The sequence below is a fragment of the Ascaphus truei genome, chromosome 12, assembly GCF_040206685.1.
Source record: "Ascaphus truei isolate aAscTru1 chromosome 12, aAscTru1.hap1, whole genome shotgun sequence".
Lineage (NCBI taxonomy): Eukaryota > Metazoa > Chordata > Amphibia > Anura > Ascaphidae > Ascaphus > Ascaphus truei.
Window position 1 is genome coordinate 13,828,562 of NC_134494.1, and position 13,638 is coordinate 13,842,199.

At 43.1% G+C, this 13,638-nt stretch overlaps 1 protein-coding gene across 2 annotated transcripts in view; it reads right to left on the reverse strand.

The window, feature by feature from the left end:
- Window positions 1-1,045: 1,045 nt before the first annotated feature.
- The window catches only part of LOC142463906 (uncharacterized), a 114,490-nt gene continuing 101,897 nt past the window's right edge, over window positions 1,046-13,638 (reverse strand). For both annotated transcript variants that reach the window (XM_075566753.1, XM_075566754.1), the window contains 4 exons: window positions 13,114-13,179; window positions 10,497-10,596; window positions 8,303-8,455; window positions 1,046-5,822 (listed from right to left, as the gene is read on the reverse strand). In XM_075566753.1, coding sequence (XP_075422868.1) covers window positions 4,252-5,822; window positions 8,303-8,455; window positions 10,497-10,596; window positions 13,114-13,179 — 1,890 coding nt within the window. In that variant the 3' untranslated portion in view covers window positions 1,046-4,251. The remainder of the gene's footprint in view (window positions 5,823-8,302; window positions 8,456-10,496; window positions 10,597-13,113; window positions 13,180-13,638) is intronic.

Here is a 13,638-nt window from a genome sequence, read left to right on the forward strand (position 1 = left end):
TTAAACACATTATTTCCAATACTTAGAACTGGATAGCAACGAAGAAATAACACAGAGTCTTTTACAGGTTAAATACCGCTTCAAATAATCTTTGAGCTAAACACGTCATATAAATAGCAACCAATTACAAGCATGATGTGGAGATATTTTGGAATAAAAACCAGATCTACTGACTTCAACACAATCGCAGTCATACGTTTTGGCAGCTATACCAGAAAGACGCTGCAGCTGCTGTTTCCTCTCCCAGAATCCTTTGCTTGTCTCATCCACATGGCTTATTGGCTTCTCCCTCCCACGTGAGAGCAGTGATATCAGACTGGAATGACAGCTTCATTTGATCCTGTCAGTCATGCGGTTCTATCCCAGACAGCAGGGATTATCAAAGGGTCTTTCTCACTTGGAAAGGTCACAGGAAGTTTCTGAGTAAAAGGGCATTATACCTTTTTAGAACTTTTCCAAGGAGAAATTGTTGTTTTAACCTTTATTTCCACTTGTGACAAGTGATCGTATTTAAATGGAACAATCCCATTGAGTTCACAAATACATATTCTGTAAACAACTTACGTGTAGCTGGCTACATTAAATAAATCTAATTATCCCTTAAACAGAGCACTGTTGGTGACAAATTATTATAATTTTTAATAGGTATGAAGAAGAGGGTTTCCGGAGCTGAACCGCGTTAATTTCAGCTCTTGGGGCCGGCTTGCTTCCCAAGATACCTCCCGTAGGTGCTGCCATTATCTCTCCGGAGTTAAACGTACACTACCGACACACTTTATTCGAGTGTGGCCGGTACCGCAAGCCGGGAGATTTCCCGGCTTGCTAGTGGCCGCCCCTCGGCGTGCCGCGCGTCATAGACGCGCGGTCACGCGTCATCGGGAGCGTGCGCCCCCTGCACGCGTGTCCAGGGGCTCCCCGAGGGAGCCCTGGTGTCCCGCGATCGCGGGACAGCGGCAGGGGGTTCCGGGGGACCCGGCGGACCCGGCAGCGGTAGGGAGAGCGCCCCGATCGGAGGGCGCTCTTCCGCTGCTTCGGCGCGCGCCCGTCACACTCGGGCGCGCGCCAGGCTACTGCTGCGGCACAGAACGGGCAAATGCTCGAATAAACTGTGCCGCAGCAGTATCTGTGTCACGTGGGCCAATGGGAAGACCGGAGGGATGATGCTGCGGTTTCCTATTCGCTCGTATGACTTGGGACTTTTAAACCGTCATTGTGAAAAAAGCTGGGGCTCCTATCGGCAGCACCTACGGAGGTACATATTGTAGGAAGTAGGGGGTCCTCGGAGCTGAAATCAACACGGTTCCTCTCCAGATGCCCCCTGCTTTCAACCTATTTAAATAAATTTTAAAAAAGAATAAAAAGCTACATTTTTACTTAAAGCAGCACTCCTGGCGACACTTTTTTTTAGTTTAAGAAATTGAGTTTTTCTTTTTCAATGGGACCCTAAATATAACAGTTTATGCTTTGTCGTTCCTCCGCCCTTACCCTGTGCCCTTCCTGTAAGAGAAATAATCAGGGGAAGGAAAGCGGGCGACTTGTACTGTAGGTGTACGGTGCTGCTCAACATTGTGATATCACACAAAAGGGAGGAACCAGAGGGAAATCAAACCATAATGTTCCCGCTTCCAATAACTTAAAAAATTTTCTGTAAAAGAAACACTTTTATATCTGGTAGTTGTAGAGGCAAATCAATCACCTAGATCGAATCCCTTCAAGACGTCACTGCCATTGGGTCATTTTGGTACTAGAGAGGACTAACACTTTCTAAAAATTGCTTCATAAAACAAGAGCACAGGGAGGATACATTCTCTGATCGCACCGGTAATTTTACTTGAATGTCCAGATCGTAGGAAGATATTGTGAAGTTAACAGCTTAACTGCTATTTCTGTTAACAAATGGGTTCAAATGATCCAAGACAGAGTCCAACTGCAGTGTGTGTTTAGGCATGGGTGATTCCATTGGGTGATTCCATTCTCCTTTGATGACATCACAAAGCCAAACAGCAGTGGCTGAAATACTTTGGAATGTGTTTAAAAGACTCCACTTTATCTCTACAGCTATCAAAATTGATAAATATTATTACGAAAACACAATAGACAACAAGCCTGCCTAATACCAACAAATAACCTTCTCTTAGACTTCCTGCCTTTTCCTTAACACATGAAAATCACAATGACATTGCTATAAAAACAAAACAAAAAAATATAAATAAATACGTATGAAAAAAAAAAAGAAAAAAAGCGCTTTGGTCTTGTCCCAGTGTAAAAAATAAAATAAAAATACATTTAAAAAATAAATAAGTAAGCTGTCAATTATTATTGGAGAAAATAAATCTCTCTGGTGGTTCTGATGCTAGTTTGGCAAAAACTCAACATGTTTCAACATTCTAATTAATACAGACGCAGTAATTATTACATGAAATACTGTTTGTTTTCTCTCTTGAATACTGATGAATATTGCATAGCTTTTCTTAATTGGACTGACCATGATTAACACAGATTCAGCAAAAGGGACACATAAACGTGCTTGGAATTGAACACCTACAATTGCAGATGACACAGTGTTGCCAATGAGTTTCCTTCTCTACAATGACTTGACATGAAGATGGAGACATTCATTCACTCACGATGGTAATAATTGGAAATAAGACCTGTTCGGGCAGTTGTGTAGCTATGTAAAATATGTGTGGCATTCCTCCAAAACTTATGCTACATTGGCTTTGTAACAATGTATGAAGGTGATGTGCACACATTTTATTCTGCCTGCATCAGTGAGCACTTAAAAGAGCAGTTAGAGGAGGAGTTATAGGGAGCAGTTAGAGGAGGAGTTATAGGGAGCAGTTAGTGGAGGCATTATAGGGAGAAGTTAGTGGAGTAGTTACAGGGAGCAGTTAGAGGAGGAGTTATAGGGAGCAGTTAGTGGAGGCATTATAGGGAGAAGTTAGTGGAGGAGTTAAAGGGAGCAGTTAGAGGGGGAGTTATAGGGAGCAGTTATAGGGAGCAGTTAGAGGAGGAGTTATAGGGAGAAGTTAGAGGAAGAGTTATAGGGAAAGTTAGAGGAAGAGTTATAGGGAGAAGTTAGAGGAAGAGTTATAGGGAGCAGTTAGAGGAAGAGTTATAGGGAGCAGTTAGAGGAGTTATAGGGAGCAGTTAGTGGAGGAGTTATAGGGAGAAGTTAGAGGAAGAGTTATAGGGAAAGTTAGAGGAAGAGTTATAGGGAGAAGTTAGAGGAAGAGTTATAGGGAGCAGTTAGAGGAAGAGTTATAGGGAGCAGTTAGAGGAAGAGTTATAGGGAGCAGTTAGAGGAGGAGTTATAGGGAGAAGTTAGAGGAAGAGTTATAGGGAAAGTTAGAGGAAGAGTTATAGGGAAAGTTAGAGGAAGAGTTATAGGGAGAAGTTAGAGGAAGAGTTATAGGGAGCAGTTAGAGGAAGAGTTATAGGGAGCAGTTAGTGGAGGAGTTATAGTGAGCAGTTAGTGGAGGAGTTATAGTGAGCAGTTAGAGGAAGAGTTATAGGGAGAAGTTAGAGGGAGCAGTTAGAGGAGTTATAGGGAGCAGTTAGAGGAGGAGTTATAGGGAGGAGGAAGACTTATAGGGAAGAGGAAGAGTTATAGGGAGCAGTTAGAGGAGGAGTTATAGGGAGCAGTTAGAGGAGGAGTTATAGGGAGAGGGTATTGGAGCAATTACAAGAGGAATTGTAAGGAGCACCTAAAGAAACGAGTTAAAAGAAAGGGATATTGGAGCCGCGTTAAAAGGCGCAGTTAGGGTAATCATTTTAAAATGAGATGCATCAAAAACTCTTCTTTCTTCTTTGTATTCTTTAGATGCTCTAGATTCAGGTGTCTTTAACCTCTGCTTCAAGTTTCAAACATTTGCGGTTAGTGCAAATTGATGCAAGTGAACACTGTTGCTCCTTTTTATGGAGCGAATTGTTTCCTCTTGGTACACATCTGCAATGTATGAGACCTTCCCGCAGTACATCATCACGAAAGCTTTTTGCACAGCCGAAGCATGAACATACTAAAAAGAAAGCACTTTGTGATTACTTTGTAGAAAAAAACAAAAACAAAAAAACGTTTGACGTTAAAATTCGGCCAGCCAAACCAGCACAGCTGAAAATCCTCTATCTAGTCCAGATCTCACGTCAATCTTTTGAATCATGCCTTCTTTTTATGTCCTGCATAAAAATGGCTCAAACACGGCACAATGAAGCAGATAACACAGCCGGTCATGCATCCTCTCATGTACCTACTCAGAAGGTCACTGACTTGGAAAGCTGCTCAATGGTTTTGTGGTTTGAATAGAAATTGTTATCTGAGTGGGATTTGGGGACAACCGGATATGGTGCTGGTACTTTCGGCTTGGAGCTTTGAGGCAATGGTTGGGGCTCTTTGCAAGGGGTTGTGAGACCATTTACGCTGGTGACCAGAGTTCCAAGATCTTCTTTGTCATCATGTTTTTCAGGTGCATTCTGGTTGAGGGAAACAGAAGCATGCTGGGAACCATCAAGCAATGGATGTGCCAACTGCTTGCTTTTTAGTAAGTCCTGGCTGGTGGCATGAGACACTTGGAGTGGAGTGATGGTTTTTATCACTTGGAAAGGGCTAAATGGGACTGATAGGGATGGGGAAGAGCTTGTACGAGCATTGATTGGCTCTTGCAGGTCAGGTTGGGTAATGCGTAAAGTGGGCACACTCCCTGATGGTCCTTGGGTGGAGGACATTATGCGGTTGAGTTTTGGAACCTTGTCTGCATCCTTGCTGCTTTCTGAGGACAAATCCAAAACCTCGCAGATGTCAAAAGGTTTCCATGCCTCGCTTTCTAGATCAACCAAGCATGTCTCTGTTGGGCACGGAGGCCATTCCACCTGCTCCAAATCTGACATGTTATCATACTGAGAAGTGTTGGAAGGACGTCTCTTGCTTTCCAAGTTGGGAAGCAGAAGCGAGACCACTTTCTCTGCACTAGCGGGGGAAGTGCTCTCTTCCGAAGAAGAAGGATCGCATTTGAGGGGCAGAGGGGAATCCGTTCCTGATGGCCAAGACAGGGTATCACAAGAGGAGACCTTTTCGACAGATGTTTCACTTTCACTTTGTGAAGGAACAATTTCCACAGGGCATGCCTCTGGCATAATTTCTTCTGCTGGTGGAGGTGGAAGAGCAGTCTCGGTTATACTATTATTGTTCAGAAGTGTTAGTGATGACCCTTCGTAAATGCTGCCATCTCTCACAGGGCTGGTCATTATTGAGTTGTCTTTATGTTCTTGTGGATGCTCCATTAGGTGAGTTGCTCCTGGTGGAATAAGTCCTTTATTGTCTATGGTAGCACACAAGGTAGAGTCTCGTTCAGAAGAATTATTTATAACCACCACACTGTGCCTCTCTCCAACACCGTGTGATTCTGAGACCTTGTCTCTGCTTTCTTTGGAAAACCCTTCTTCTAACGCGAGGTCACTTTGAAGCGTGGTCTTGGCTTTTGTTGATACTTCTACAGGAACATTTGCTACAATGGGCTGCTTCTCCTCCTCCTTGGAAAGATCCGATTTCTGTTGTTCTTTCACACCATCCTGCTTAGCGAGAGGCCCTTCCCCAAGCACAGGTCTGGATGTTCCATTGTGCTGTGGAATGGACGGGCTGTCCTTGCTCTTCTCGCCTGTGTTTGAGTTATTCTCATTAATATCTATGGGCAGCTGCTTGGAGTTCTCTGGGCCACTGTCACAGACACCCTTATTCTGGCTGTTGGTCTCAAAAACAGGCTTAACTGGAAGAAGGTTAATAGGGATGTCCTGACCCAAAGCCTTTTTGGGGAATTCCTCGTCTTTTCCTGGCGAGAAGAAAAATGAAAGTAAGAACAACATTTATATGAAACCCTTTCACTGCTTTGCCATCCACTGTTGGCCCCTCTGGCAGTGAAGGGGTTAATAAAGCTAAGCCGTCCGATATAAGCAGGGACTTGTACAATTAAGGTTTACGGTTGTTCCGAAAATAAAGGCGCTATATCAGTGTTTCCCAACTCCAGTCCTCAGGGAACCCCAACAGGTCAGGTCTTAAGGATATCCCTGCTCCAGCACAGGTGGCTCAGTCAAAATGACTTAGCCGCTGATTGACCCACCTATGCTGGAGCAGGGATATCCTTAAGACCTGACCTGTTGGGGTTCCCTGAGGACTGGAGTTGGGAAACACTGCGCTATATATACCAAGCAGTGCTACTCCATAAAACATCCTATAGCCCATCCACTAGAATGGGTTGTACGGTGTTTTATGGCACCGGAAGGTGGTCTTATTGACTAATACTGCTTAGTAAATATGGGCCTTTTAAGGCCCATTAGTTCAATGGGTTGTAAGGTGTCTTATATGTCAAGTAGCACTGCTACAAGATATAGGCCCACCTGCTTAAATTTTCCCTTGTCCAGAAATTCCCTATGCAGCAAATGCAACAATCAACGTTATAACACAAAGGGGGTCTGCTCATTAAAACCATTAAAAGAGCGAACTCTGGTACAGCAGCATTTTTATTGGTCGGGTCACACGTAACAAACTTGCATTGGACACTTTGCCGGGCGGTTACATTTAGACCTGGTGAATTTTGGGCTAAGGGAGAAAGAAAATGTTTTTGCTGCATATATTATTTTGGAGATGAATGCCAAATTGCTCTTCTTTGGGGGGTCACTGGATGGGAGAGTTCTTGGCAATCACGTTTTCTTTACTCTTATCCAACCGTCTCCTTATCAGAGAACCAATAAAGAGAAGGGGAGGAGGGTGCCAGCGCAAACTCTTGTTGAACACTCAGTGACATACTGTAGTGCCGACGAGTATTCTAAAACAAATCTGGGGCAATCACCAACAAGACTCAATTAAAAGCGGGGGTCTCTGGCAGTCCCATTGAAATTGAATGGGACTGCCAGGGACCCCTGCTGTGTTAATCCGATGGGCCATTAGTCTGTCTGCAGAAATGTCACTGAAATGTTGCAGCATGTACCCAGCATGTACCTGGATCTTGTTGGTGATAGCCCATGATTTTCCAAGGCAAGTTTAAGGCAAGTGTTCTGATATTAGCGGCATTGGCAATGCGTAATTTTAACATCTTTTACAATCCTAAATCCGTGAGTAATAATGTTAATCAGCGCACGCCCTTAAACAATTTACTTTTGAAGATATTGTACCTGTTCTAATGTGTATTGTAGGCCCTAGATCCTAAGCTCCAACATTTCCATGCTGCTGTGAGCTGTTGGGTGGTAGCCTCTGTATAAACAGGCAAGCCAAATACATTAACTCTAGCCCTATACATTATTTGCCTTCTTAAGGGTTATGGTCTATTCTCAAGAATAGCAAGAATTGCCAGGTAGTATTTGTGCATCAATAGAGCAGCACTTGCAGCCATGAGTCATGAGCCATGAGACAGACAAAATGTCTGTCACAAATGCTGGATTCTTGATTAGCGCCTGATCTCTGTAGGCATACAATTAAGAAGGGCTCTTAAATTAAGAACCCCCATTCATCCATATCTAAACAAGATAGGTGCTGTGTACGCCCATGTTGGGTCCATTTAAATAAATTAGAAATTGACCCGCCTCTGCTCAGCTTGTTGAGTCGTTCTATTAATGACACCCCTGCATACTGTCTTTTGCACCTATTTTTAAACAACTCGAAAGTTGTGTCTTATTTTTACAAGACCTAAACCGGTCATTTACTCCTACACAAGTAGTTTGCACTACGACACCAATGTCGTCACCCAACTCTACACTGGCCCCCATGTTTACAAACGGAGTTTAAAAAAATAATTAAAAAATACTTGGAGGTGTCGGATTTTGTCATGTCACCGTCATTGGGTTACTTTAGTCCTACATGGGACTGACCCTTTCAAGTCACCCAGAACGGGGCACAGCATGACACAGAACATTCCCTGATAGCTTAGAGTTTACATCTGGCACACACTCACAGGGCAATGGGCAAGGAGAACTTTACAATGAATAGGCATCAAAAAGTAGTATAAAGCATATATACTGTACGTTAAATGAATAAACAGAAAAACTAAAGAACTGTAGGGCAGCATTTTAGGTTAAGAACAAGTTGATGCCAAAATGTGTCCTTTTCTTCTCAACTATTATTTCTACTGTATGTTTTACTTTAAACCCTTTTACTGCCAAAAGGTCCTACTGGTGGCAAAGAGTTGCTATGTATTTGGAGTCAAAGTAGGCTCCACGTGGCCATTCTAAAACATCCCGCAAATGCGATATTGTTCACGGACTGTATATTTAGATGTACAAAGCACAGAGATGCGTCTTGTCCTATTAAGAATGATACCTGGGGGTGGCAGCTCGAGTTTCAACTTGCGCAGCTCGGCCATGGACAACTGTAACTGCTCCACCACAATATCGTCATCGTAGCTCAAAGAGCGGGCGATCTGCTCCTGGAGGAAGTCTCGCAGGTCCTCCATCGACATTTTTAACAAACGTTCTGCAAGCCAAGGCCAAAAACAAATCCTTAGAGTACCTGCTGTGGTTGAGTCTTACTTTGAACATGGAGTAAAAAAGTCAATCATTGATGGAGAAAGCTTTAGGGGTGCTTGTAGACTTAGCAATAGTGCTCAATGTCTGCCAGCAGCTGCAAAGGCTACCAAGATATTATAAAGCGTGGTATAGATGGAGGGGAAGACAGCCTCATTTTGTCCCTGTATAAATCATTAGTAAAACCACACCCATTATGAAACTGGGAAAAGTGCAGGGAAGAGCCACCAAATAATTAAGGGTCTAACTGATGAAGATGATTCAAATTAGGATTGTTTACATAAAAAAAAGGGAGGGGTGTGATTACTACAGTATTTACAAACATTCAAAGTCAATAAAAGGAACTTTCAAGGGAACCCTTCATCCCAAGGACAGTACAAATGACACATGGTCAACCTTTGAGATTAAACGAAAGCATATATCACCAGCATCAAAAGAAAGGGATCTTTACCGCAATAGCACGGGACTGTGATGGCAGACGTAAGAAATATTGATTCTTTAATAAAAGGTTAAACATCTTTTTATACAGAGAGAAAGACGAGCGCACTTGAGATGCTTGAGGTGCTAGGTGATGTATCACTCAATATAGATCCGATTAGTGAATAATATATATAGAAAATATATTGTGATTATTTAGGGAGATCATAAGACTTGCACAACCCTGTTTAAACAATGCTGCTCTGTGGACATAAGAGGTTTCCCAACATCTAGTTCGATACAAGACACAAGTTCCAAATGATCTCTGGGTATAGATGTAAAAACATCAAATAGAAAAATATAGTGCAATAAGCAACAACTATAAAAAGTGCACAGGGGGATCTAGCCCACTCACAAGGTTACAAGATATAGTAAAGCCTTGTAGATTCAGTCCAAAAATAGCAGAAGAAACAGGAAGCTTCCAAATAATTCTTCTTGGTGTAAATAAGAACGTAGTAATGCTTTTTGGTTTAAAATAAAGACAATATCATGGTACTGCTGCCTTTCCCAAAATAATTAGTGGTAACATAGGAGATTACTGTAGGTTGAAAAAGACATATGTCCGTCAAGTTCAACCTTTGTTCATTTCTCATGGGAGAGACACTCATCCTATATATTTTTTTTTCATTGTACAGCAAATAAAAATCTCTCTTGTGAGCACATTCACATGTCTCGGACAGGTCCACAAACCGGCCTTTCCCCAGTATCTCTTAGCAAACATTATTTCCCTTGCAGCTAGGGATTCTGGGTAATGACATGCAAATGAGCACTCACAGTGTGTCACTTTTTGCTTATCCATTTGAACATGGCACCCCAATTAACTTATCCCCCCCGTATTACACAGCCTTGATTAAGGAAGTATATCGCCAATAAATCTACCCACAGACAGCTACTATGACCAGCTATCTGTTAGTAGGTTTGTGGTGGAACCCATGTCTGCGAGTCAATATACTAGTCATACACTTTTTTAACCCCGGCTGTGCTCAAAAAGCTGTGTAATACAGGAGGCATAAGCTTATAGGGGGTCTATGTTCAAATGGATAAAAAGCATAAAAGGGACACTGTGAGTGCTCATTTGCATGTCATTACCCAGAGTCCCTGGGTGCAGTGGAAACATTGTATGCTAAGAGATAATGGGGAAAGGCAGGTCTGTGGACCTGAGACATATGAATGTTTTCACAAGTATTTTTATTTGCTGCACATTGTACGGTGGGGGGTTTTGGGCACTTTTTTACTCACCATACTGTAACTTACTTTGTGTCTAGTTTTATTTTTTTTAAAGGTGCTTTAATCACTGTTTTAATCACTGCTTACACTAAACTTTGCCACCGCTTTCTCTCCTGTGACTATAATACATGCTGTGAACCAGGGGAGGCTTTGGTGCCATTCCAATAAATATGAAGCGGAAAATAGATTTCCGGCACATTGATTTAGGAGGGGTGGGGGGTGGGAGTCTGTCTCCTCTGCATTGGGTACACCCAACCTGCATCCACAGAGAATCCAGTGGCTCATACTTTTGTGTAGCTTCAGTATGGTATAAGCCATGGCTGGCAGCACTCGCTCCCCTTCCAGGATGTAGATGTCCCACAGCCTCAAGGTCAGAGTGAAAGGCATCTGCGAAGAAGAGCAGAAGATGCTGAATGAGTGTCCATGGCCTCAGGGCACTGTGGTAACATTACTGCTATTGAAGTGGGTAAATCCAGTTCGAACACCAGTGTCAGCTCCTTGTGATCTTCGATAACTATCTCCCTGTGCCTCAGGCACCAAAATTCGGCTAAGCCTTTTGGGGCAGGGATTCATTGAACTATCTACACTGTCAGTTCTACATCAGAAGCAATACTATTATCACTACCTGTTTTCTAGACTTCATAAGAGAAAATATCTGTTTTTGTTTGCGCGTGTGCTTTTTCTTGTTATAGGATTGAAACAGGTGGTGTCTGCGGACCCCCTGCTACCAAACATACGTACCTCCGTAGGTGCTGCCGGTGAAAACTGTGAAGTTTAAATGTCCAGATCACACGGGCCAATAGGAAGCTGCAACAGATGACGACATCACAGCTTCCTATTGGCCCGCGTGACGTAGGACATTTAAACGCCGCCATCTTGTGAAGCACACAAGTTCTATGGCTGCAGATATCGGCACACCCTACGGAGGTAAATATTTATGGAAGCAAAAAGTCCGCAGTGCTGAAATTAATGAGGTTCAGCTCTGGAGACCCTCTGCTTCAATCCTATTTTTTTTTAAAAAACACACAAAACACCCTGTAACAGGGACTTATCCCTGATTAAATAAAGCAGTCTCAGAGCTCTGAGAATCCAGCAGAGAGATAGTTATTGTAATTGCAGCCACTCAATTAATTAGTCTCCAGCTGGACTGATGAGATCGCTGTAAAAAGCCTGATGTGAGAAACAGGAGAGAAATTCATTAGCTCACATTTGGGCTGACATAAGGAGAAGGAGGACTGCAGAGATTTTCCTCAGCACACAAGGTGCTGCAATGAGGAGAAAGTCTTGAAGCACACAAGACTGTGTGTTGACATCAAGACATGAAGGGACAAGACCTCTCTCTATACCAGGACACGACCATTTCCATAGCACGCAAGTGTGGTGACCCAGGAGAACAGAGAACAGAGAGACCTTCCCCTACAGTTACAACAGAAACAGATAAGAGACTTTCTTATTGGACTTGTGTGTGTGTGTGTGCGTGCGTATATATATATATATATATATATATATATATATATATATATACATATATACATACTGTATATATATATATATATATATATATATATATATATATATATATATATATATATATACACACATACATACATATACATGTAGTAACCAGGGAAATCCTGATAACAGAAGACAGCACACCGCAATAGTAGTCCAAAAAATGTGTATTGTGAACACAGCGCCGCCAACGTTACACACACACACACACACACACACACACACACACACACACACACACACACACACACACACACACACACACGGGCCCCGCTTCTCGGCACTCTGCTTTTCGGCAATCCGCCGATACGGCGGCACCGAGAAGGGGGCCGCCATGTTGAATCCTAAATCGCACAACATAGAATGGGCGGTTGCGCCCGGCGCGCATGCGCAGAACGGGCGGTTGCGCGTGCAAACCAGGTCGCGTATGCGCAGAACGGCGAAAATGCCGGTTTGCGTGTGCGCAGAACTGAAAATCGCCGGATACGCTTTCCGGCGATTTTCACTATACGGCGGGCCCCTGAAACAGAACCCGCCGTATACCCGGGGCCCTCCTGTATGTGTGTTTTGGGTGGTAACCAGCTTAGCTAGCCACCCAGTTAGAAAGGACTGGAGTAAAGGTTTAGTTATTCTCCAAAGTGGAGTAGGCATTTATTTTTGTATGTTTTGCCTTGTTAGAGGAACAGGCGCAATAAATCCAGGATTTAACTTCACCCTAATCGGTCTCCATTAAATATACCTCTGCACACATCTCTTACACCCCCCGCCCCCTACTTTCCCCCCAAAATAAGCAATGCAACCTGGTTGCAGCCCAACATTAGGGTAAAGAAAACAAAAACTCATCAATCTTATTGACTTATGTTACAGATTTGCATTCTGTGAGAAATGAATGATTTCTTGTATTCCCAGGATCTGCCGAATTACAGCGTATCAGATACTTATGTTTGTACTTATGTCTGTTTGATTAATGACAGCTTCAACATTACATAACGAGCAAAATAAACTAATTTACAGGGGCCTTATCATCAACAAGACCTTAAAGATATTAGATATAAATTGTAACCGCCACCCCTTCCCATAGCTTTTATCATGGAAATCCTGAAAATTGTAAATTATTATTTAAAAATACACGTCCAATATATTTTTTAAAGCAGTCAACCAGCTCGCACACGTGCGCCATTAAATACACGTACTCCACTTGCTCCCAGAGTGTTTATAAGATGGCCCTCTAATGAAATAATTAGTATATATTCTTATATTCTTTTAGAATGAAAAACTGCTGAAGAACCAGACAGTTTTACACCACATGGGTTCTGGGCTATTACCGGTGTCTCGGCACATAAAGGGACACTGATCTGTGTGTTAGGAGTGTTGGAGATTCCGTGTCCTTACCCGGTCTAAGAAGCACTGCAGAAACCACTTGGTGGTGTAAATCCCGGTGGACATCTGCTCCTTGTCCTATAGCAAATAACACACACGCTGGTTACTTCATTGGTGGTATCACCTACGGCCCCCAACCTCTGGCCTCCCTAACAGCCTGCCCTCTCTCCAGTGCAGAGGGAGCAGGGGTGTTGCCGGCGAGGAGGGCAACTTCTACCCACTCCGTCAGCTGCTTAATGACACTGCTTCTGACACATGCACTAGTCTCCTGTGCCCAGCGTATGAATAGGAGAGGGACCGGATTCACTAGCGCACCAGCATTAGGCAGCTAACCAGAGCAGGGAGAAGCTTCTGTCCATGGCTGCAAAGTCCCTCCTGCTGGTGTTACTATATATATGTGTCTGTGTGTCCCTAAGGGATTTTAAGTATATCATGTGTGTGTTGTGTGTACCAAAAAAATATATCTATATGTATCTCACACAGGTCTGCAACCCTGTCTTTCCTCATTATTATCTTAGCATACAATTATTTTCACTG